Genomic DNA, 25,629 nt, shown 5'->3' with positions numbered 1-25,629 from the left:
GGTTTACACCACAGCGCCACCCGCATCCCTTCTGCACCCACGTCCCTTCTTCCCAGATTGTTAGATATCCCTGGGATTGTTAGATATCCCAGGACAGGTGAGGCTGCTAATCCCTTACTTTCAAGGCTGCTGATCCCTTATTTTCAAATCTGAAAGTTGACAGCTATGCCTCAGCCTGGCAGGGAGCAGAGCACTGGCTGGGGTGCTCCTTTTGGATGTCCCTGCACCCACCAAAATCAGCTGGAGAGCTAAGTCTGGGAAACACTGATGTATTTAGAAATAAAAATCCTAGAAGCGTCCCTGGCATGAAAAACAACCATGTAACCACTCTTGGGCTGCAGCCTTTTCAAGGTCTCCCTCAAGGCAACTTTGCCCGCAGGATTTCCCCCACCCTCAACCCTCGCTCCCGGAGCCAACCAATCGCAGCGCGCCCCGCCAGGCACGAGCCCGGGCTCTAAGCTGCCAGACGCTCCGAAGGCCGCCTTTGCCCATCAAGGGCGCGCTTACACCTGCCGGGCTCCGACGGCACTGCGCAGGTGCAACACACAGCTGGGACCCAACCCTGCCTAGGAAAACGGCGCCTTCGGTGAAGGGGCGTGGCTTACCCGGGCCGAACCTTGAAGAGGCCCCGCCCCCCGCCGCCAGTCTTAGTTTGGTTCCTGCTCGCCACGTGCGTCTTCGCTCCTGTTTTTTCGACGGCGCGTCCGCAGAGGCAAGGCAAGAGCTCCGCGGCGGAAGGGAAGAGAGGAGCGGGACGGGGCTTCTTTGCCTTCCCGCCCCCCACCCCGCCAAGGCAGTGGGGAGGAGAGGGCGGTGGGCGTCCTGGGCGCTGCAGTAAGCGCGGGAGAAGCGGGCGGTATCTGCTCAGGTGGGCGTCTGCTGCCTGCAAGCGAAGCCTGGAGACGGGAGAGGAAATGTGGGAACCATCGGAGCTTTCTGGTGGGCAGATCCACTCCTGCCCCCAGACGGTTGTCAAAGGGGGGCGACCAGGGTGCATTTTTGGGGGGTGAAGGGGTGCCCTCCGCGCCCGTTTCTCTCCCCCCCCTTCAGTAGAGTACGCAGGTGGCCCGGGACGGGGCGCGTCTCTCGGGCGCCTCCCCCAAGGGCGCTTTTTTGCTCCGCTTTCCCCGGCGTTATTCTGGGGCGGAGGCGCCTGCCGTGCCTTCCTGGGAGGCAGCACGGGCTCGGCGGCTTCCCCTGTTCCGCCGGTCTTGGCCCCAGCTCGTGAGCCCCCCGCGACCACCTCGTGGGTTTCCTGACCCCGGGGCGCGTCTTAGTTTGGGCCAGGAATTCTGTTTGATTTCCAAAGGCAAACGCGAGTTGGCCTGTCCCAACAGCCGCGGGCTGTTTCTTCCGACCTGCCCTCCGCGTCTCTGTTCCGGAGTGTGTCCTCGACGGGTCTGTAGCCAGCATGCACAAGGGAGCCTTGCAAAATCCTATTACTTTTTTCGCCCCCCCCCCTTAGATTTCCGATATGCACCAACCCCAGGTGTTGCATTCCCCATAGTGGCTCTGTGACTCCGGAATACGCTTAGAATGGTGCCCTATTGCTTAGGTAAAGGTAAAGGGACCCCTGACCATTAGGTCCAGTCGTGGCCGACTCTGGAGTTGCGGCGCTCATCTCGCTTTATTGGCCGAGGGAGCCGGCGTACAGCTTCTGGGTCATGTGGCCAGCATGACTAAACTGCTTCTGGCGAACCAGAGCAGCGCACAGAAACGCTGTTCACCTTCCTGCTGGAGTGGTACCTATTTATCTACTTGCACTTTGACGTGCTTTCAAACTGCTAGGTGGGCAGGAGCAGGGACTGAGCAAAGGGAGCTCACCCCGTCGCGGGGATTCGAATCACTGACCTTCTGATCACCAAGTCCTAGGCTCTGTAGTTTAACCCACAGCGCCACCCGCGTGCTTGTTAAATTGATTACATGTGGATGTACCCATTTTTGGCACCACCTGGTAAAGAGTGGGTTACAAAGCTTAACAATGCAAGATTGAAATTAAAGACGGGTGAACATAACTTCAGTCTAGGACTCTTTACCGTTGTGAAGTACCTAATAAGGGGGCACTGCCCTCCCAAGCTGGTGCATAACAGCCTTAAAGCACTTGAAAACAAAATTAGAAAGTGTCTTTTCACACAAATAATTAGTCCTAATCTCTTCTTGCCCACCCACAGTTTTTGTTTCAGCAGCCATATATAGTTGCTAGTGTTTATACGTCTCGAAGTCAGAAGCATTAGCTCATGGGTAGGCAAACTAAGGCCCGTGGGCCGGATCCGGCCCAACTGCCTTCTAAATCTGGCCCGCGGACGGTCTGGGAATCAGCGTGTTTTTACCTGAGTAGAATGTGTCCTTTTATTTAAAACACATCTCTGGGTTATTTGTGGGGCCTGCCTGGTGTTTTCACATGAGTAGAATGTGTGCGTTTATTTAAAATGCACCTCTGGGTTATTTGTGGGGCATAGGAATTTGTCCATCCCCCCCCCAAAAAACAATAGTCCGGCCCCCCACAAGGTTGCTGACTCCTGCATTTAACTGATCTACTTCGTTACACTCAGTGACCAGCCAGCAAGTACTGACCACCTTTGGAATACTTGGCTAATTTTGGGCTGGCTGACACAGATTTTAGCAAGGCTGATGAGGATTCAGCACCAAAGAATATGAAATACAAAGTTGAGTTAGAAATCATTTTATAAATTTGTACCTTCTCCTAACAGGGAAACTTTCAGAAACTGAACGAAAACAACGTCTGGTTTTGTTTTCATTGAAAATCATTCGGTTAAAATTAGATACACCAGTTCACCCGCCTCTGAAAGGACATCAGTACCAGGGGAGCCTACCTGGGATTTGTGGGGTGCCAGGAAATAGCTGGTGCATACCTGACACAATACAGTGGTACCTTGGGTTAAGAACTTAATTCATTCTGGAGGTCTGTTCTTAACCTGAAACTGTTCTTAACCTGAGAACTTTAGCTAATGGGGCTTCCCACTGCCACCGCGCCGCTGCCGTGTGATTTCTGTTCTCCTCCTGAGGTAAAGTTCTTAACCCGAGGTACTATTTCTGGGTTAGCGGAGTCTGTAACCTGAAGCGTACATAACCCGAGGTACCACTGTAATCAAGAAAGGAAAGAGTCCTAGGCAGGATCTTAACAGATCAGTCGTGGTGTTTACAGTTTTGACTTGAAAACCTACCTTGCAAAGGCCTAGCTTTCCCCCTCACCTTTCTCTCATTCTTCTGTCTCCAGCAGCTCCATGCCCAAGAGGAGAACGGTCCGCTCGCTGGAATGGCTGTGCCTGGAGAATGTGGCTAAAAATATCCAGCGCATCTGGGCCAAAGCTTGTGCGGAAAACCACCAGGACGGACACCGCGTTCGCTCTGTTACAGAGCCCTACATCTGCCTGCGTAAGAGGGGCATGACAGATGGGAGGCAGAGGAGAGATTGGCCACAAAGACCCCATGGCCAAGCCACAGATCGCATTTCAAAAAGGCAATCTGGCAAAGCATTTGGGGGGGGGGGGCGTCTTGGCCCTGTAACCTCCTGCAGTTTGCATCTCTGGCGAGCGAGCCAGAGTGGTGTAGTGGTTAAGAGCGGTAGTCTCGAAATCTGGTGAACCGGGTTCGCGTCCCCGCTCCTCCACATGCAGCTGCTGGGTGACCTTGGGTCAGTCACACTTCTTTGAAGTCTCTCAGCCCCACTCACCTCACAGAGTGTCTGTTGTGGGGGAGGAAGGGAAAGGAGATTGTTAGCCACTTTGAGACTTCTTCAGGTAGTGATAAAGCGGGATATCAAATCCAAACTCTCCTTCTCTTCTTGTAGTATCCTATGCAGGTGGTCCTGTAAAAACTGGTTCTGACGCTCACCTGGCTAGAAAAGCTGCCTAGGTAGGAAGGCTCCATCTCTTAAGACAGAGCTGGGGAGCAGGTGGCCGCCCAGCTGCTGTTGGACTCCAATTCCCATGGGCCCCAGCAAGCACGGCCTGTAGACAGAGATGATGGGAGTTGTGGTCCAGAGCAAAGTTCCCCAGGAGGCGGGCAGGTGTGGAGGACTCCCTGGTCCTGAATGGGGTAACTGTGCCCCTGAAGGACCAGGTGCACAGCCTGGGAGTCATTTTGGACTCACAGCTGTCCATGGAGGCGCAGGTCAATTCTGTGTCCAGGGCGGCTGTTTACCAGCTCCATCTGGTACGCAGGCTGAGACCATACCTGCCCGCGGACTGTCTCGCCAGAGTGGTGCATGCTCTGCTTATCTCCCGCTTGGACTACTGCAATACGCTCTATGTGGGGCTATCTTTGAAGGTAACCCAGTAACTACAACTAATCCAGAATGTGGCAGCTAGACTGGTGACTGGGAGCGGCTGCCAAGACGACATAACACCAGTCTTGAAAGACCTGCATTGGCTCCCAGTACATTTCCGAGCACAATTCAAAGTGTTGGTGCTGACTTTTAAAGCCCAAAACGGCCTCGGTCCTGTATACCTGAAGGAGCATCTCCACCCCCATCGTTCACCCCAGACACTGAGGTCCAGCGCCAGGGCCTTCTGGCGGTTCCCTCATTGCGAGAAGTGAGGTTGCAGGAAACCAGCCAGAGGGCCTTCTCGGTACTGGTGGCCGCCCTGTGGAACGCACTCCCATCAGATATGAAGGAAATAAGCAGCTATCCTCTCTTTAAAAGACATCTGTAGGCAGCCCTGTTTAGGGAAGCTTTTAATGTTTGACAGACTATTGTATTTTAACATTTTGTTTTGCTCTTAGCAGCACCTTTTCTTATGCAGCCTCCTGTTCTGGTAGATCACTTGGCTATCCAGATTTTAAAAGCTAAGCAAAATCTGGCAAAGTCTTTGCCAGGGAGCATGTCAGTGACTGGTTGGCTAATAATAATAGTATTTTTTATTAATTATTTATACCCTGCCCATCTGGCTTAGTTTGCCCAGCCAATCTGGGCGGCTTACAACAAAATATTAAAAATACATTAAAACATTAGTCATTAAAAACTTCCCTAAACAGGGCTGCCTTCAAATGTTTTCTAAAATCAGATAGTTGTTTGTTTCCTTGACATCTGACGGGAGGGTGTTCCACAGGACGGGTGCTACTACCGAGAAGGCCCTCTGCCTGCTTCCCTGTAGCCAGGGGAACTTTCCCTGTAATGTCCTGCTGTCACCCTCTGCGCCTTCTGGTTTGCTTCTAGCTCCCAATCACCTGAGCAAAGCATGTGTCTAATGGTTGTGCAAAGCTTTGTGTTTAGATCTGGGTATTTCCTCCCCAATCAGCTGACTCCCTTGTCCAGAAGCTGTTCAAGTTAATGGAGGAAGGCAATCGCTTGAACCGACCGGTCCTGCGCTTCCTCCTGGTGCCACAGCTGACGGTGCTGAGCTTGAATATGTGCCCAAGGCTGGTCATCAAGGCCGTTGCTGACATCATTGCAGTGCGTTGCAAGGTAAGGGGTGTGCATGCTTTGTGCTCTGACTTGGCTCCTGTGGGGGCAGCTCCTTCCTCTAAAATGGGGACTCCTCTCTTGCTATCTCCTGGCCACAGCTGTCAACTTACAGATTTGAAAATAAGGGACCAGCAGCCTCGAAAATAAGGGACCAGCAGCCTCGAAAATAAGGGATCAGCAGCCAAAATAAGGGATTTTGGCTAAGCTTATACAGAAATCCGGCACTGATGAAGCCATGCTGCTTTTGCTGCCACTGATTGTGTTTTTCAGGGGGTTGGACTAGATGATCCTAAGGGTCTACAACTCCCACCAAGCAAGAGTGGCAGACAAAACTGATGAACGACGTTGAAATGGCAAAGCTTACAGGCAGAATTAGAAACCAGGAAGAGGACCGCTTTAATAAAGAATGGGGAAAGTTTATAATTTAGTTGAAAAGCTATTGTAAAGGGTTACATATACAGTGGTGCCTCGCAAGACGAAATTAATCCGTTCTGTGAGTCTCTTCGTATAGCGGTTTTTTTGTCTTGCAAAGCAAGCCCATTGACAGCTTAGCAGATTAGCGCTATTAGCGGTTTAGCGGCTTTTAGTGGCTTATCAGTTTAGCAGATCAGCTGATAAGCAGCTTAGCTGCTTAGAAAAAGGGGGGGGGAGGGGGAAAAACCCGCAGGAACTTGCAAGACATTTTCGTCTTGTGAAGCAAGCCCATACGAAATTCGTTTTGCGAAGCGCCTCCAAAACGGAAAACCCTTTCGTCTAGCGGGTTTTCCGTCTTGCGAGGCGTTCGTCTTGTGGGGCACCACTGTATTGGTAGGATTGACAGAAAACGTGTAGTAAAAATTTGAACTATGGATGGACAAATGTTTTATAAAAATAGTTATGAAAGGGATGCAGGGGGGAAATCACGACATTAAGATGCTGCACTGGTTGGAGGGGATGCTAAGCAGCACATCGAGCCTGCCGTCGTCCTGGCGCGAGGAGTTCCATCGGCCCTTCCCCGCCCGAGGCGGGGGGGAGGGAGAGAGACTCGCCCACACCGCCCGCACACGGCTCTTAGTGTGGAGGAATGGCACTCGAAGAAACAATGGTTTGCGGAAGCTTTATGTGCAGAGTTCCTTACTGGTCCCTGCAGTGAAAGAGAAATTTGTGGGTGTCCCGTTTCCATGGTTGGCCTGGTCTCAACTTCACTCCTTCTTAAGAAAGTCAAAACAGGTAACAACACAGCAATTGACTCAGTTTAAGTTCTTGCCGAAGGATGAAACACCCTTTCCAAGCGGCCTGGTTTCCACTATTTAATTAGTTCTCTCTATTTTGTGTGAGTGTTTGGAGGTGTGAGGATGGGTGGTGGTTTAACAGATTGAGGGTGAATCCTGACAAGACAGAAGTACAGTGGTACCTCGGGTTAAGTACTTAATTCGTTCCAGAGGTCCGTTCTTAAGCTGACACTGTTCTTAACCTGAGGTACCACTTTAGCTAATGGGACCTTCTGCTGCTGTCGTGCTGCCGGAGCACGATTTCTGTTCTCATCCTGAAGCAGAGTTCTTAACCTGAGGTAATATTTCTGGGTTAGCTGAGTCTGTAACCTGAAGCGTCTGTAACCCGAAGTACCACTGTACTGTTTTGGGGTGGGGGTGGGGTGGGTAGGTGAGGGGGAGACTCCGGTCCTGAATGGGGCAACTATGCTCCTGAAAGACCAGGTGCACAGCCTGGGAGTTATTTTGGACTTCCAGCTGTCCATGGAGGCGCAGGTCAATTCTGGTACGCAGGCTGAGACACTATCTGCCCACTGACTGTCTCGCCAGAGTGGTGCATGCTGGATACTGCAATGCGCTCTATGTGGGGCTACCTTTGAAGGTGACCCATAAATGACAACCAACCCAGAATGCGGCAGCTAGACTGGTGACTGGGAGCGGCCGCCGAGACCATATAACACCGGTCTTGAAAGACCTACATTGGCTCCCAGTACGTTTCCGAGCACAATTCAAAGTGTTGGTGCTGACCTTTAAAGCCCTAAACGGCCTCGGTCCAGTATACCTGAAGGAGCGTCTCCACCCCCATCATTCTGCCCAGACACTGAGGTCCAGTGCTGAGGGCCTTCTGGAGGTTCCCTCCCTGCTAGAAGCGAGGTTACAGGGAACCAGGCAGAGGGCCTTCTCGGTAGTGGCGCCCACCCTGTGGACACTGGTGTACGAAGGGGGAATGAGGGAGTGGGCTGCACCGGGTAGCATTTGGGGAAAGGGTTCCATCGTGGCCGCCCCCCCGCTGATACGTACACAACCCCTTCCCGGGATGGGTGCCACATGCCACGCCCCCGCGGCAATGCGCCATGTCCCCATGGGCGACGTGCCATGTCCCTGTGCTGTGTGCCAGCCACGCCACCGCCTGTTCTCCGCTCCGGGGGCTGTAGCATGTTCCTCCACCACTGTCTGTGGAACGCCCTCCCATCAGATGTCAAGGAAATAAACAACTATCTGACTTTTAGAAGATATCTGAAGGCAGCCCTGTTTAGGGAAGTTTTTTATGTTTGATCTTTTATCGTGTTTTTAATCTGTTGGGAACCAGCCAGAGTGGCTGGGGAAACCCAGCCAGATGGGCAAGGGTATATATAATAAATTATTATTATTATTATTATTATTATTATTATTATTATTATTGCTATTGATGTTGGGCCATCTGATTATCTCAGAACAGTCTGGGCGCACGATCCACAGGAGAGAGAGAGAGAGACTGGAGATCAGTTAAGGAAAGCCTCCATTTAATAAAATGATTGCTGTGTGAACCAAAGGGCTCTCCCACACTTAACTTTCGCTCCACGCATTCTGGGAAAGGTCTTGTGTGTCCAAACACCTCCAATTGCTTTCCCCGGAGAAACCCCGCTCTGTAACGTTGAATCGGAACAAATGGCAATTTGGGTTCTCCATTGATTTGAGAAAGCATTGAAGTGTGTGTTTTCACAGGGAGTGCGGCGGCGGCAAGGAGTGCTTTGACACGGTCCGGAAAAGTGTGCACCCGTGTCTAGAAAGCACAGAGGGAAAATAGTGTGGTTCAGCCTCTCCTGTGGCTGTTCCCCGCCTCCCACCGCTGCCCCCCCTGCTAAGCCCTTTCCCTCTGTGGTAGCAGTAGGGGGCACGGCATAATGTGCTCATGGAGGAAGGCTGGAGCATGGCAGCAGTGACGAAGAACAGCCATACCTCAGGTTAAATATTCTTCAGGTTGAGCGTTTTCAGGTTATGCTCCGTGGCGACCCAGAAGTAACGGAACGCGTTACCTCCGGGTTTCGCCGCTCGCGCATGCGCAGGCGCTCAAAATGACGTCATGCGCAGAAGCGGTGAATTGCAACGCGCAGTACCACTGTACAGTGATAGCAGCTATCAGCTGTGGGTTTTTTACTTTCTTTTTTGCCTCCAGCAGCAAAACGTTCCAGGCCTGCAGAGAGCATGCATAGAATCTAGCCTACCACACAAACACAACTTTCACATGCATTGTGCTTGGCAGTTTTGCCTCTCGCCACAACCACCACTGGCATCTGGCCCTGGAAAGATTGCCCAGGGAGGAATGTGGCCCTAAGGCCCTAACCCCCAGATGGAACTGATGGTGGCACATTTCGTGGACTAGTGTAGATGCATAGAGAGTTGTGCTCAAGTCGACGCCCTTTGTTTTCCTGTTCACAAAAGCAAATTCGACAATAAACCGGTGAGGTTTCTTGTATGCATTTCTTACTTATTGCATTGGTACTATGGGCCACTGTGCTCTTAGTACGATGCTTTGTTAGCAGAGGGAGACCATTAACATTGGAACGCTGGACCAGCAATTTCTGCCTTCTGTGCATTTTGTGCAACATATGACAACAGGCAAAGGGTGCCATGTTTTGGTAGGTGTTCCTGTAGGGCAGACATTAAGGGACGGACACACACACACACACACACACACAGGCTCCATGGAACCCAACACATTAATACACAGCCTGCCATTTACAGTGGTACCTCAGGTTAAGTACTTAATTCGTTCCGGAGGTCTGTACTTAACCTGAAACTGTTCTTAACCTGAGGTACCACTTTAGCTAATGGGGCCTCACGCTGCCGCCATGCAGGCCGGAGCACAATTTCTGTTCTCATCCTGAAGCAAAGTACTTAACCTGAGGTAATATTTCTGGGTTAGCGGAGTCTGTAACCTGAAGTGTACGTAACCTGAAGCGTATGTAGCCTGAGGTACCACTGTATTTACAATGACTTCTGCCAACTTGGTGCTGCCCCCATACGCCTTCTGCGCTGGCTGTGGCTGATTGGATTTGTAGTCCGGCGAATCTGGAGGTCGGCAAACGCCGTTGTACGTGAGCAAAAACAAACCTTTCCCTTTCTCTTTCCCTGACACGGCAGAACCTGTCTTCCCTGGATATCAGAGGCTGCTGCCGGATCCCCGCAGACTCCCTCGTCGACCTGGTGAAAGCTTTGCCGAGCCTCGCCCAACTCGACCTGTCGAACACCCAGTGCAATGCCCAGGTGCTTGCTGCCGTGGGCTCCCACTGCCGGAAGCTTCTCGAACTGGACATCGTCGATTGTAACCGGCTGTCTCCAGAGTGCCTCCTCCACTTGGCCTACGACCCTGCCACAGGCTCACTCCGCTCCCCGGCCTTGAAGGTGCTCAGAGCCAATTATCTGATGGGTAGACCTCTCCTCCAATGCATGGTTCAGCACTTGGTCTTTCTGCTGCTGGCCTTGCGCAGCCTCACGATCTTGGACCACCCTTTCGTTCTGGAGGCCGTGTGCGTGATCTACAGGCGGCAGTTCGACGACGTCCCAGTTGCCCCCGAGTTCCCCTCCCTGGAGGAGCTGGCGAGACGCAGGATGTCCGCCCATAGCGGCCACGGGCTCACGCTGACCCTCACAGAATTGGACGATGTGGCAGTGAGCTGCCTGCCTGCCGCTTTAGCTGTGTGCCCGCACTTGGCCGACGTGACTCTGATTCTCGAGGGCAGCCCTGGCTTGGGCCAGGACTTTGCACCCTGGCGCCACATCTCCCGCCTGACCCTTGACAACGACAGCCAGTGCGATGTTGCTGATCTTCTGCCGATGGCGGCTGCCCTCGGAGCACAGCTGCACTCCCTTTCATTGAGCGGCTTTCTCTGCGAAGATGCTTCTTCCTTCTGGACCTTCCTGGGCCACTGCCCGAACCTCCGTAAATTGGTGGCTAACCTCCCTCCTCCAGCAGTGTGTGCCCCTGACGACGACGACGAGGACGACGACGAGGAAATGGTCGAAGGCTTGGAGGAAAATTTCAGCCCCGCGCCTCATCAATTCCCCCACCTCCAGCACATTTTCCTGATGTACCCTGACTCAGAAGGCCCCCTTCCGTCCCAGCACAAAGCCGTGTTTAGAGCATGCCTTGTGTCCCTGCTGAGACATTCGCCCCAACTCGAAAGCTTGCTGCTGGCTTGCCTGCCTTTCTCCCTGGACAGCGTGTTTGAGCAGGTGCTGGAGCCGCCGGCCACAGCCCTGACTCACCTCCAAAAGCTCTCCTTGATGGAAACCAGGGTGTCCGGAAGCACCATCCACCTGCTGTTATCCTCGGAAAACCAGCTGAGCTTCCTCGATGTGCCGGCTTGCTCACGCATCTTCAGGGCAGACTATGATGACTTCCTCAGGAGAGTCAGGAGCGAGGGTTTGAACATGGAGATTACCTGGGAGTGAAAAGCCTGTTTCTGCTGTTGCCCAGGACGGCTGCTCCTCTTGTGTTGGGGCCAAGACAGGGTCTCTCTTAATAAAGTTTGCTTTATCTAATAGTTTTCCCGCCTCTCAGCGATCTTGAAACCCAGAGTGGGATGGTCAAGGGTCTTTATGTGTGAGTTGGGGGCAGAGAGGGGCATTTTACGCTGGGCTTGTAGTAGCAGCTCCTCACTGAGACCCATGGGCATTGAAATTAGGCATAGCTAATTGGACTGGAGCCCAATTAGGCGTAGCTAATTGGATTGGAGCCCAGCACACTTCCTTGCGCCTCTCAGCTCTCCGTCCTCCGTCAGCTACTGTAGCAGAGCTTTCGCAGCGTAGAAACTGTTGCTGTGTACCGGATCAAACACACTCAGACGTTAGTGTGTATATTTCTCAGTCTTTATTCGTGTAGATAAACAGCTCAGAGATGCCCTGGCGAAAGAGCGCTCATTTTGCTTCTTTCACCGTCAGAAGCACGGAACAGACCAGACAGAGAAAACACTCCCCTCTGCGTAAACTTGGCCACGCCTCAGGAATGTGAGACGTCGCTCAGAACTTCTTAACCCTGTAAGTTCTGAATCTATCCACAGAGAGCCCTGCATATATATATATATAAATAGTTTAAAGGCCGATCTAATCCAGTACAGTGTTACCTTGGTTCTCAAACTTAACCCATTCCGGAAGTCCGTTCCAAAACCAAAGCATTCCAAAACCAAGGTGCACTTTCCCACAGAAAGTCAAGGATTAATCTGTTCCAGACTTTCAAAAACTAGCCCTAAAACAGCAATTTAACATGAATTTTATGAGACCATTGATCCATAAAATGAAAGCAATAATCAAGGTACTGTACTATAAAATAAACAAGGCAGTATTGTAGATAATAAAAATTAGAATTATTTTTTCTTACCTGCATTGATGATCATCATTTCGATGGGGGGCTTTTATCCATTTCTGCAGTCACACAAACAAATTAACTGAAAAAGCCTCAAAAACAAAAACTCAAATAGCAAAAACAAAGTGCCAAACTTCATTCGTTCCAGAAGTCTGTTGACTTCCAAAAGTTCAAAAACCGAGGTGCATCATGTGCCCTGGGAACAATAGCCAACAGCCACATTGGGCATTCGGCTTCCCCAAAAATGTTTAAAAACCGGAACAATTAACTTCCAGGTTTTCAGCGTTTGGGAACCGAGGCGTTTGAGAACCAAGGTACCACTGTATCCTGTTTCACAGTGGCTGACCAGTTATTCTGCATCAGGCCTCTCATTCTGCAGATGGCATAAAGCCATCATTCCTAGGATCATTGATAGATTGCTCCATGGACTGATTGACTTTCTAAGAAAAAAAAAAAAAAAACCCATCTAAGCCACTTCCCGTTGCCACCACTATGAGAATCCCTCTTCTCCCTTCTGAATTTCCCCCTATTTGGCATCATTGGACAATTGAAGTTACAGCATTTATACAGTCTGTTTGGTGTCTCTGTCCAGTTTTTCCACACCACCCAGAATTCCATAAAGTTCTGTTAACAGCTGAATGCCAACACGGGCTCTTAAGTATACAGCCCATAATAGTAAGCAAGCCTGGAAACTTTTAACAAAAGTAATTGGTGTGTGAGTGAGTGTGTCATACTCCTTTGGGAAGAAAGGTGGGCTAGAAATTTAATTGTAAAGAAAAAGGCATGTATCGAGTGGATAAATAAACTACCAGTGATAAAAATGCCACAGGAGAAGCCATACAGGGAGAGGCTGCAGTTCAGAGGAATAATTTTGCATACTTTGCATGGAGAAGTTCCTTAATTCAGTCCCTGGCATCAACAGGTAAGGCCTGGAAGGAATCCCTGCCTGAAACCCTCTACCAAATGATCCTCACTCTCTGTGCTGCTGCTTGATAGAATACTTTTTTTTTACACGTACACAGAGACTGGAGGGAAAAGGTTTCCAGACAAGAGACTTTATATCGGAGGGTTTTGTGTCATTAACAGTAAGCTTAATGATCATTATATGCTTCTATAGATGCGGAGGGAGGAACTACAATTCCCATCATCCTTGACCACTGGTCCTGCTAGCCAGGGATGATGGGAGTTGTAGTCCAGAAACAGCTGGAGGGCCAAGTTTGGGAAACACTGGATCTGCATCTTTCCTTAATAAGTTCTTCAGAGATAATAAGTTCTTCAGAGATAAAAGAAATCGGAGCTGTTGTGATTTCACACATGGGGAATTTCTCCTTAATCCTTTTGATGGCCTGATCTGCTTCCAGCCTCTTGTCACATTTTTTCATTTCCTGGCTACTTTTCGACAAAGTGTTTTCTTCTTCAACTAATTTCCTCTCCCACAGGGGGTGTTCCAAGGAAATACCTACAGTGGTACCTCAGGTTAAGTACTTAATTCATTCTGAAGGTCCGTTCTTAACCTAAAACTGTTCTTAACCTGAAGCACCACATTAGCTAATGGGGCCTCCTGCTGCTGCCGTGCTGCCCCCGCCCGATTTCTGTTCTCATCCTGAAGCAAAGTTCTTAACCCGAGGTACTATTTCTTGGTTAGCGGAGTCTGTAACCTGAAGCGTCTGTAACCCGAGGTACCACTGTAAAAGTACCCCATTTTCCACTATTCAGGAATCCTGGTTTTGCACTCCAGCCCACAGCAACACCCCTGACCCCAAGCCCAGGCCTCCTCCTCTCTCACTGTACATCATTAAACATTAAAAACTTCCCTAAACAGGGCTGCCTTCAGATGTCTTTTAAAAGTAGGATAGTTGCTTACAGTGGTACCTCTCAGGTTAAGTACTGAATTCATTCTGGAGGTCCATACTTAACCTGAAACTGTTCTTAACCTGAAGCACTATTTCTGGGTTAGCGGAGTCTGTAACCTGAAGCGTATGTAACCCGAGGTACCACTGTATTTGAAAAGGGATTAAGGCACACAGCTACCACTTCCTGACTGCAGCTCTAATGATTATACCCATGGAAAGCATGGTGGAAATAAACACAACGGTTGTAACATGCCAAACAGACTTGGTTTTAAAGGTTTTTATTTCAGTTCAGTGCTTTGAAATAGCCTCTTCAACAAAAAATACATAAAAAAGGAAAGGATGAATCTCGTGTGTAAAAGTTCCTCTTTCTAGCAGGGTTCCTATGACTAAAAGCTTCCTGGTAGCCACAATTTGATAACTGCGGGGATGCAATTCAATGCATAATTGCACCACAAGCAATGAAAATCCGAGCTGCTGCTTGGTTTTCTTGCCTTGCAGGTTTTGAAAGGTCGGATGAGAAGCCTGCGGATCTCCAGATTTTGCTGGACTACAGCTCCCATCCCCCCTGATAATTGGCCATGTTAGCTGGGGTTGATGGGAGGTAGAGTCCAATGACATATGAAGAGCCACAGATCCTGGGTTAAAAGGACAGTAATAAAATAATGAGGAAGAGAGGGCATGATGATTCAAAATGCAGCAATGGGAAAGGAGGCTCTAATCCCATTTTACTCATTTTTTAATGCTAAGAGTGTATACTTCCACTTTTGCCCCGCTGATGAAATATACTAAGGGCCAAATAAGCATGTGGTTATCTCCTTGTGTGTTTGACTTTTGTTTACTAAATGTGAAGGGGGCTATCCAAACTGGAAAAAGTGCTGTGTGTTGTTTTGCCCCAGCCGAAGCTCTAGTCAGGATTTGCCGTCCACATGCTGGCTTATATTTTTAGTAAATAACAGCCAAAGGCCAATAGCATCCTTAATGCCACGCCTTGCTTGACAAAAATTTGCAGGGCTGAGAACTGGAAGTGCTAAAAATTTATCAGGCTGCACCTCCTTGCCTAGGCCTAGGGAAGAATGCACCTTCATTTTCAAGAGTTGTGGAAATGGACCCTCGAGATTCAACATTTCAGCTTGCCTCCCCACTTCAGATGGAAAAACGGGCAGATCCTCTCTCCAGAGAAGGAGGCTGAGGGGAAAGCGAAGATCGAGTTGTTGGTGTCGCCGTCGAAGAACTCCACGAGGCCCTCTTCGTAGTGTAGGGATACTCGGATTTTCCTGAGCTCACTTCTGGCATACACGATGGTCAGCTTAGGGGAAGTCGAAGCTGAGAGCTGCCAATCGGAGAACGACCCAAAAGTGTCCACCATGGTCTTCTGCAGAGCCCAGAACCCCTCGCTAGGGTTAAGGGTGATGTCCCCCTTCCTCTTGACAGACTCTCGCGCCACGCCAACCGCCCACTCGGCCCATTCCCCTCCGACCTCCACGTCCCACCAATGCCGCCCCGAAGTGAATCTCTCGCGGCCCAGCACACACGTCTCCTTGTCGAATCTCTTGGGGTTGTCGGGCAGGTCCTGGCGCCTGTCTCCCCATTGGACGCACTTCAGATCCTCGGACAGGATGAGGTTGGGGTGCGCCGTGTCTGGGTACAAAGTCACATTCACTGTGCAGGGCAGAGGGAGAGAGAGAGTTGAATGGGTCAAGTAAAAGGACCAGCCTCTTGGCTGCTGGACCACAAGCCCCCCAAAAGTCATTTTGGCCAGGCTTCAGGAGGGCCAGTAAACTTCACCCCATCCCGGTGCCCCAAGGAGGGAGGAGAAACTTGCATGTTGTGTGGGAGGCATCGCTTGGGCTTCCCTGTGGCGGCATCCCTAAGGGTGTTTGTTATGTTTTGGAAGGAAACCCTCTGAGTGGTTGAGGTAGGAAAACGGCATCTCTGCCCTCAGAGGCTTGTGGCTGAGAGTGGTGTGGGAACAACAACAACAACAACTTATTTATACCCCGCCCATCTGGCTGGGTTTCCCCAGCCACTCTGGGTGGCTTCCAACAAAACACTAAAATACAATAACCTATTAAACATTAAAAGCTTCCCTAAACAGGGCCGCCTTCTTCTTAAAGTTTGGTAGTTATTTTTCTCTTTGACATCTGGTGGGAGGGCGTTCCACAGGGCGGGTGCCACTACCGAGAAGGCCCTCTGCCTGGTTCCCTGTAACTTGGCTTCTCACAGTAAGGGAACTGCCAGAAGGCCCTTGGCGCTGGACCTCAGTTTCCGGGCTGAATGATGGGGGTGGAAACGCTCCTTCAGGTATACTGGACCGAGGCCGTTTAGGGCTTTAAAGGTCAGCACCAACACTTTGAATTGTGCTCGGAAACGTACTGGGAGCCAATGCAGATCTCTCAGGACCGGTGTTATGTGGTCTCGGCGGCCACTCCCAGTCACCAGTCTAGCTGCCGCATTCTGGATTAGTTGTAGTTTCCGGGTCACCTTCAAAGATAGCCCCACGTAGAGCTCATTGCAGTAGTCCAAGCGAGAGATAACCAGAGCATGCACCACTCTGGCGAGACAGTCCGCGGGCAGGTAGGGTCTCAGCCTGTGTACCAGGTGGAGCTGATAAACAGCCGCCCTGGACACAGAATTGACCTGCGCCTCCATGGACAGCTGTGAGTCCAAAATGACTGCCAGGCTGCGCACCTGGTCCTTCAGGGGCACAGTTACCCCATTCAGGACCAGGGAATCCTCCACACCTGCCAGCCTCCTGTCCCCCCAAAACAGTACTTCTGTCTTGTCAGGATTCAGCCGCAGAGCTCGCGTACAGATGTAACGCCCGGGGTGTGGGAGATAGCAGAAAGTTTGGGGAAATCCACCCCAGGACCTCCCACCATTTTTGGAAACTAAAATCAACCCCTCTGCCCCTGAGAAATATAGGGGAGAAACTGGGTTCCCCCTCATTTTCTTTTTTTTCTTCCCCCTGGGGCTTCACGTCTCTAATCTTTTTGCTACGTATATTAAACAGTGTTATATTGAAGAAATTGGGTGTCTGCTAGTTGACATTAAGGGAGCTGGGTGTCAGAAAGGGCCTTCTCTGCAGTAGCACCCCACCTCTGGAAGGACTGCCTCTCAGAGGTGTGTCTTGCACCAATACTGCTGACTTTTCATTGGCTGACAAAAATGCACCCATTTGCCAGGCCTTTAGAAGTAGGTAAGAACCAGTAGAATTGAAACAAACCTCATGACAGGAAAATACAAAGAAATTTACTGAATAATAAAAACAATAAGAAATAAAAATGTATATTATGACTAATGTAATGGACAGTATTTGTAAATGAATATAGACAGACAGTGAGAACTGTATATATAGGAAGATTATTTGCTTACAGAAATTTTACGGACAGGAATGGAAGAAGAACAACTACATACAAAACGGATAAAGACAATGCAAAAAGTTTGAGGGACACAAAGAAGCCGGAAGAAGGAAAGTCACCTCTCAAGAGCAAGTGTAAATGTAAAGTGTAATATATTATGTGTATGCATAGTATGTAACTAAAAAAAACTAATAAAGATCATGATATATAAAAAAAGAAGTAGGTAAGAACTGAGCACTGTCATGAGCATCTCAGTTTTAGTCTAGTGATTGTTTTGAAAAGGGGTGTTTTAAAATTTTCCACAATTTTTATGTGGTTATTGTTGTACTACTTCGTTTGTTGCTTTGTTGTTAATGCTTATTTAAACCAGCCCTCAGCCATTGTTACCCACACATCATCCTAATAATTTTCTCTCTCTTAGTTCAGTTGTGCTGGACTCCTGGCTGAGTGAAAGAGATAAATTAACTACTCTTTCATTTTTCCAGAATGAAGTCTGTTGATCTCTCTGCATAATAAAACCCCATTAAGTGCTTGAAAGGGACGCGGGTGGCGCTGTGGGTTGAACCACAGAGCCTAGGACTTGCCGATCAGAAGGTCGGTGGTTCAAATCCCTGCGACGGGGTGAGCTCCCATTGCTCGGTCCCTGCTCCTGCCAACCTAGCAGTTCGAAAGCATGTCAAAGTGCAAGTAGATAAATAGGTTCCGCTCCAGTGAGAAGGTAAATGGTGTTTCTATGCGCTGCTCTGCTTCGCCAGAAGCGGCTTAGTCATGCTGGCCACATGACCCGGAAGCTGTACACCGGCTCCCTCGGCCAGTAAAGCAAGATGAGCCCCGCAACCCCAGAGTCGGTCACGACTGGACCTAATGGTCAGGGGTCCCTTTATCCTTTTATCTTTAAGTGCTTGAATGAGGGCCTGCTATTGATTCCTGACATGCCATCAAATGTTTCCCATCTCCTCTAGTTCCCTGCAGGCATTATTTACCTTTGTGCAATGCTTGCTCCAGAGACCCTGTTGTGTGGAGAAAAGGTTGACAAATTACTCAGTGCGTCATATACCGTATTTTTCGCTCTATAAGATGCACTTTTCCCCTCCTAAAAAGTAAGTGGAAATGTGTGTGCATCTTATGGAGCGAATGCAGGCTGCGCAGCTATCGCTGAAGCCAGGAGATCAAGAGGGATCAGTGCGCACCGATCCTTCTTGCTCTCCTGGCTTCAGGGATAGCCGCGTGAAGCCTCTTCAGGGCAACGGGAGGAACGCTCCCCCTGCCCTGAAGAGGCTTGGCACAGCTATCCCAGAAGCCAGAATAGCAAGACGGATCACTGCTTTCGCTGCTCAGCGATCCCTCTTGCTGTTCTGACTTCGCTTTGCTGGAGAGGCGCTGTGCAGCTTCAGCAAAGCGGGAAGAGAAACAGAGCCCCTTCCATTTCTCCTCCCACTTTCCTGGAGAGGCGCTGCACATAGAGGGAGAGAAGATTTTTTTCTTGTTCTCCTCTAAAACTAGGTGTGTCTTATGGTCAGGTGCGTCTTATAGAGCGAAAAATACGGTATGCAGCTATGTGCCATTGCGTCTGTCTCTCTTGTACATGAAACTCCTCATTAACAGCATCAATTAAATTATAATCACTGTTTAGAGATGCTTTTTTGATACATGTCTGGAATCGATGTTTTGAGTAAAGGCGCTAATAGGATAGGGAAACAAACTGGAATGAACACTTAAGGCTGGATGAATCCATGAAGTTTAGTTTCTCTCCATTTCTCATTTTTTAAATCCTAAATTTGGTTTGCCTCATTTCTACATGCATTTGCATTTTTTTTAATTGAAAAAAGGTCATCCTGAAAATGCAATTTTTTCCAGTGTGTACATTATTGAGATCAATTACTCCCTAACAGAACATATTTTTTTTACATTATTTCCACTTTTTTTATCAATTGCACACCTTTTTCTACAATCAAAACAAAAAATTCCTTCCAGTAGCACCTTAAAGACCAACTAAGTTAGTTCTAGGTATGAGCTTTCGTGTGCATGCACACTTCTTCAGATACACTGAAACAGAAGTCACCAGACCCTTCTATATAGTGAGAAGGTGGGGAGGGGTATTACTCAGAAGGGTGGTGGGAATGGGTGATTAGACGATGAGCAAACTTTGCTACCACATACACCCGGACAACACCATTACTGGCCCCAACAACATCACACATACCATCTCGGGACTATTTAATTGCTCATCGTCTAACATTGTGTATGCCATCAAATGCCAACAGTGTCCTTCAGCTCTCTATATTGGACAAACAGGCCAAACCTTACGCCAAAGGATAAACAGACATAAATCTGACATCAGGAATCACAAGACAGAGAAACCAGTAGGAGAACGCTTCAATCTCCCAGGACATTCTATACAAGATCTCAAAGTAGCTGTTCTATTACAAAGGAATTTCAGAAATAGACTGGAAAGAGAAGCTGCTGAATTGCAACTTATTACCAAACTTAAAACCATGGAGAGACCTGGTCTGAACAAAGACATTGGATTCTTATCTCATTATACATGACAAAGCCATTTTTCACCTTCTCACCCCTTGCTTTTTCCTGTAAGACCTATTGCAGTCGTTAAGAGTCGTCAACAGGCTCATCACAGCTATCTGCCAATCACCCATTCCCACCACCCTTCTGAGTAATACCCCTCCCCACCTTCTCACTATATAGAAGGGTCTGGTGACTTCTGTTTCAGTGTATCTGAAGAAGTGTGCATGCACACGAAAGCTCATACCTAGAACTAACTTAGTTGGTCTTTAAGGTGCTACTGGAAGGAATTTTTTGTTTAGACTATGGCAGACCAACACGGCTACCTATCTGCAACTTTTTCTACAATGACCTTGAAGTGAAAGCCAGTTCTTCTGTAACAAGGAACTGACTTTCCCTGCCACCCCCTATCAAAAGCACAGATCATGTCTATATCTCTATATTTGAGTTGTCTCCAATACCTTCACATTTCTCAATAGCTTTTTCCAGAGCAGAATTTTTCTGAGCGCAAATTCTGAGAGTCTCCTCCAGCCCGGGGGACAGTTCCACCAGCTGCCTCCCTAGTGCTTCTTCATACCTGGAAGGGGAAGAAAGTTATGGACCTGGAATTGGATAAAGTTTAATTTAGTTTATTTATATGCTCTCTCTTTTTTATTTTCACAGCGGACTGTGCTCAAAGCAGCTCACAATACAGCAGGTATCAAAACACACAGCGTTTTGTTACGAAACACATGGACAAAATCAAATAAGGCAAAGTGAAAATAGATAGCATCGATTCAATTTGGCAAGGGAATAGTCTAGTCTTACCTGGTTGAGAGCCAATGTTTGTCATTCTCAGAGCAGACCCATTGAAACCAACCAAAGGTCACATACCTGCTCAAAGTGCTTTTGATATCCTGCAAGAGAGAACAAGCTGAAGTTGTTCTTAGTTGTACAGGCAGAAATAATTTATTCCTTCTGGGGGAAATAATCATTGTTGCAGGAGGGTGTCTTATTTATTCCAAATATTAGAATTCAGAGAACTTTAAGAGGAGCTCTGCTGGATGAAGCCAATGGCCTATCTAATCCACCCTCCTGTTTTCACAGATGCCTATGGAAATATTCATAAGGTCTATTCCAAGATGAGTAATCACACAAGGAGCTAGGAGTGGGGTCTGTTGTGTACTGAGTTGAATAGGATCCAAAATGCAGCAGTCTGATTGGTCCTAGAACAATAGGATCCAGAATGCAGCAGTCTGATTGGTCCACAGGAGCCACCCAATCCAGCTCCAGGTGGGAGTGAATCCGCAACCTGATTGGCCTACAGGAGAATTCCGGAATTAGCCAATCACGTGGGGCCCACTGTGTAAATAATGTATATAAAGCAGACATTCTGGGGGAACTTCCATTCCTCCTCACCACTATAAGTCTCACCTGCAGAAATTCCCTTGCTGGCTGTTGGCATTTCCTCTCCATCTCTGCAATCATCCCACTGACACTGGAAATCTCATTGGAGAGCCTGGTGACGTTTTCTTCCTGCCTCTTCTTAATCTTCTTTTCCAGGTCATCCAGCAGGGCCAGCCAGAAACACTTGGTTTCCTCCAGAAATATCTGCATTCGCTCAAAAGCCGATCTGATCTTCTGCTTCTCCTCTTCCAGCTGCATCTGTGGGGAAACACACACACACACACACACACACACACACACACACACGGGGTGGGAAGGAAGAATGTGGACTGAGGGATCTAGCAGCCAGCGCCCGGTGGCACCCTCTCCGAGCGAGAAGAGATGCTTACCAGGCACTTTTGACTTCCCTGTTCTTCTATCACTTTCCAATCCACAAGCCTTTCTCTCTCTTTCTGCAGAGACTTCAGCTGGGCCTCGATTCTCTCCTGCAACGACAGAGAAGGCTTTTATTCTGCAACAACAGAGAAGGCTTTTATTCTGCAATGGCAGAGAAGGCTGTGGGGTCTCAGAGCGGGTTATCTTCATAAAAGGGGGGGGGGAGGCAAGAGAAGGGAAATAAAAGATCAGGCTGAATTCAAATTAGAGGCCAGGTGGAATAGCTCTGTCTTACAGGCCTGATGGAAGGAGGTTATATCCTGCAAGGCCCTGGTCTCATGGGACAGAGCATTCCACCAGGTCGGAGCCATCACTGAAAAGGCCCTGGCCCTGGTGGAGGATAGTCTGACTTCCTTAGGGCCCGGGACCTCTAAACTATGGGTATTCATGGACCTTAAGGTCCTCTGTGGGGCATACCAGGAGAGGCAGTCCCGTAAATGCGAGGGCCCTAAGCCACAAAGGGTTTTAAAGGGCAAAGCCAGCACCTTGAACCTGAACCTATACTCCACCGGGAGCCAGTGCAGCTTGAAAAGCACTGGGTGAATATGCTCCCATGGCAGGGACCCCGTGACGAGCCTCGCTGCAGCATTCTGCACCCGCTGGAGTTTGTGGGACAGCTTCAAGGGCAGCCCCGCGTACAGTAAATTACAGTATTCAAGCCTGGAGGTGACCATTGCATGGATCACTATGGCCAGGTCGGGGTGGGAAAGGTAAGGGACGAACTGCTTAATGTGACGAAGATGGGGGGAAAAGAAAGTCCTGAAGCAAATAATAATAAAATGTTACATGTAGGTAGCAGTGTTGGTCTGTCATAATTGAAACAAAATAAAAAAAATCCTTTCAGTAGCACCTTAGAGACCAACTAAGTTTGTTACCTGAAGAAGCGTCTCCACCTCCATCGTTCTGCCCGGACACTGAGGTCCAGCACCGAGGGCCTTCTGGCGGTTCCCTCTCTATGAGAAGCCAAGTTGCAGGGAACCAGGCAGAGGGCCTTCTCGGTAGTGGCACCCGCCCTGTGGAATGCCCTCCCATCAGATGTCAAAGAGAAAAATAACTACCAAACTTTTAGAAGACATCTGAAGGCAGCCCTGTTTAGGGAAGCTTTTAATGTTTAATAGGTTATTGTATTTTAGTGTTCTGTTGGAAGCCGCCCAGAGTGGCTGGGGAAACCCAGCCAGATGGGTGGGGTATAAATAATAAATTATTATTATTATTATTATTAGTAGTAGTAGTAGTAGTAGTAGTATGAGATTTCGTGTGCATGCACACTTCTTCAGATACACACCATAATAAAATGGTTTGGGCAGTAGCAATAATACAGTGGTACCTCGGGTTAAGTACTTAATTCGTTCTGGAGCTCTGTTCTTAACCTGAAACTGTTCTTAACCTGAAGCACCACTTTAGCTAATGGGGCCTCCTGCTGTTGCCGCGCTGCCGGAGCACGATTTCTGTTCTCATCCTGAAGCAAAGTTCTTAACCTGAGGTACTATTTCTGGGTTGGCGGAGTCTGTAACCTGAAGCGTATGTAACCCGAGGTACCACTGTATTATATTACACTGTTAGAAAAACAGGTCTAATAGCGTAATTTAAGATTACGAGTATTTGTGCTTCCCAAACACCCAGGAAAACAAAAATGCATTCTCCTGGCACCAAAATTAAAACAAGGTTGGCGTCAGTCCATGGTAGTGTTTTTCTACCTTATACTCTTGAAAAGCCTCTTCCATGGGGAACACACTATGTTCTCGGTGTTCCTTGGACCTGTCGCACACCACACAGATGGGGTCTTGGTCAACATTGCAGAAGAGTTTCAGGGGCTCCTGATGCCTCGGACACATTCCCCTCTTGCCATCTTCCTTCCTCCCTTCCTGCAGTTTCTTGACCAGCTCCACCAGGTTGGCCAGCTGACGGTTTGGCCGGAAGTTCCTCTGCTGAACAGTTTCCCTGCACTGAGGGCAGGAAGAGTCTGTGCTGGACTCTGCCCAATACTGGGTGAGGCAGGCCTGGCAGAAGTTGTGCCCGCAGTCGATGGTCACTGGATCCTTGAAGTACCCCAGGCAGATGGAGCAAGTCGCTTCCTCACAGCACTCCAACACGGCACTTCCTGATGCCATGGGCTGCCTCTTAAGTCTTGTTTCAAATTTCAAACCTCCTTTCCTTTACAAGAATATTATCTGTGTGGGGCAGCTCATTTTGGGCTGTGTAACAAAAACGACCAGCAGAATCAGGTCATAAACCTGAAAACCAGTTTTATGAGTTGTTTTCTTGAATCAAGCTGGACTTAAACCTGTATTTTAAAATAAATAATCTGGCTGCCTTGGACCAGAGTCAAAGCTCCAAACATACAAGTAGTGGTGACCAAGTTCAAAACAAGTGGTCCAATAAGCAGCCACTCAAGACTTAGGGGGTGTTGAGGGCTTCCCTTAGTTCTAGGTGTGTTTGGAGAAGCTCTCTTCCCCAGCAAGCCCTCTGAAGAGGAGGAGAAGCCAGAGAGATTGGTAGATGGGGACTAGGAGTGGGACTCCGCTTGGAGCTCAAGTAGGGACCAGATTGCCCACAGGCTGTTGCCTAGCAACAAGGCTGCAGCGTGGAGAATTCTTGAACCGAGACTGGAACCTCCATCCCTCCCTGGAGCCTTCTGACACATGGCAGCTCTGATGTGATGCTATTCTGTCACTCATCTTTTTCTTTTCTTGCTAAGTTTGTGCTGCACTTCCTAGCAACTGGTCTGAAATTTGTTGGTCTGTGTCCGAAAGTGTCACCCTCCCCCCCACCTCTGCTTCCCTTTGGAAAACTGTTTACTGCTGAATCGGAACGAACAGCAGTAGGGTATTCTGTAGATTGCCATTTGTTCTGATTCAGTGGTGTGGAGCAGGTTTTCCTGGGGAAAGTGGTGGAACCCCCCCCCCCCCCATGGACCAATAAATCTCGGGTCTGTGCTTAGAAAGTGCAGCAGAAAATCAAATGTGGAAGAGCCCTTGTACACGTCTACTCAGAAACAAACCCCATTGAGTTCAGTGGGACTTACTTCCAAGTAGGGAATGGAAGAAGGCGTGTGAATTCATAACCTGAAAAGTTTTTGAGCTAAGTTACTGATCTCACTGTCTCCTGTGGCAGAATTACGTTAACTTGTTTACTTATTTATTTAATAAGGTTTATGCACTGATTGTGTGAGGAATGCTGATGGTTTCTTCTTCTTCTTTGGCGATCGCTCATAGGTGAGTAAGATTGTCTTCCATGAACACAGTCTTAAGAGTGAGTCCGTAAGAGACTGTGGAGACCAATTCTGGTTCCACACATCCTTCCACAGTGGGGACATAGGTTTCCAGGCAGGAGTAGATCACTGTGTGGATTTGCCAAGCGTGCCTTCCTCTTAGCTCGTTTCTCCCTTTTATCCTGAGTTCGAGTGTCTTCAAAACTCATGACACCTTTGGTAAAGGCTGTTCTCCAACTGGAGTGCTCGCAGGCCAGTGTTTCCCAGTTGTCAGTGTTTATACTACATTTTTAAAGATTGCCTTGAGGGAGTCTTTAAACCTCTTTTGTTGACCACCAGCACTGCGCTTTCTATTTTTAAGTTCGGAATAGAGTAGACATTGGCTTGTGCTCAATATGAGCAGGGCAGGATGGGGTGTGAGGAATATGTGGGGACATTGAAGATGGCCCAGTGTATGCATACATTTTTGTGTTGGAATTTCCTGTTCAGACATAATGTTGACCAGGTTTACAGAGCATGTGGGTGTTAAGAGACTGCACCTTTCTTTCTCCCTCAAAAACTCCTTTCCTCCCAGGAACTACATAGGGAATGAGCAGTGTGTTATCTGCTTACAGAAGCCATTGGTTCCTTTGTAGCCTCAGTTTGAATACAGTGGTACCTCAGGTTACATACGCTTCAGGTTACATATGCTTCAGGTTACAGACTGCTAACCCAGAAATAGTACGTCGGGTTAAGAAATTTGCTTCAGGATGAGAACAGAAATCGTGCTCCGGCGGTGCAGCGGCAGCAGGAGGACCCATTAGCTAAAGTGGTGCTTCAGGTTAAGAATAGTTTCATGTTAAG

The 25,629-nt window shown here is 48.7% G+C and overlaps 3 protein-coding genes across 4 annotated transcripts in view; 2 read left to right on the top strand and 1 right to left on the bottom strand.

The window, feature by feature from the left end:
• LOC309336976 (zinc finger protein RFP-like) overlaps nucleotides 1–25,629 on the top strand; it is a 194,479-nt gene that overhangs the window by 88,520 nt on the left and 80,330 nt on the right. The gene's annotated exons all lie outside the window — the stretch shown is intronic.
• Nucleotides 3,243–11,166, top strand: LOC309336836 (uncharacterized protein). The gene is made up of 3 exons (XM_081853232.1): nucleotides 3,243–3,396; nucleotides 5,262–5,428; nucleotides 9,802–11,166. Exons 1-3 carry the CDS (start codon nucleotides 3,246–3,248, stop codon nucleotides 11,110–11,112), a joined length of 1,629 nt encoding a protein of 542 aa, XP_081709358.1. The 5' UTR covers nucleotides 3,243–3,245; the 3' UTR covers nucleotides 11,113–11,166.
• LOC309336314 (zinc finger protein RFP-like) lies at nucleotides 14,844–24,103 on the bottom strand. The gene is made up of 5 exons (XM_081851936.1): nucleotides 23,273–24,103; nucleotides 21,530–21,625; nucleotides 20,562–20,650; nucleotides 20,216–20,331; nucleotides 14,844–15,534 (listed from the first exon to the last, which is right to left on the bottom strand). The coding sequence occupies exons 1-5, from the start codon at nucleotides 23,684–23,686 to the stop codon at nucleotides 14,993–14,995; spliced, it is 1,257 nt and encodes a 418-aa protein (XP_081708062.1). The 5' UTR covers nucleotides 23,687–24,103; the 3' UTR covers nucleotides 14,844–14,992.

The sequence above is a fragment of the Podarcis erhardii genome (assembly GCF_964252035.2).
Source record: "Podarcis erhardii genome assembly, chromosome: 2".
NCBI classification, from domain to species: Eukaryota; Metazoa; Chordata; class Lepidosauria; order Squamata; family Lacertidae; genus Podarcis; species Podarcis erhardii.
Note: the sequence above shows the minus strand (reverse complement) of the source record. Positions and strands in the feature narration are given on the sequence as shown.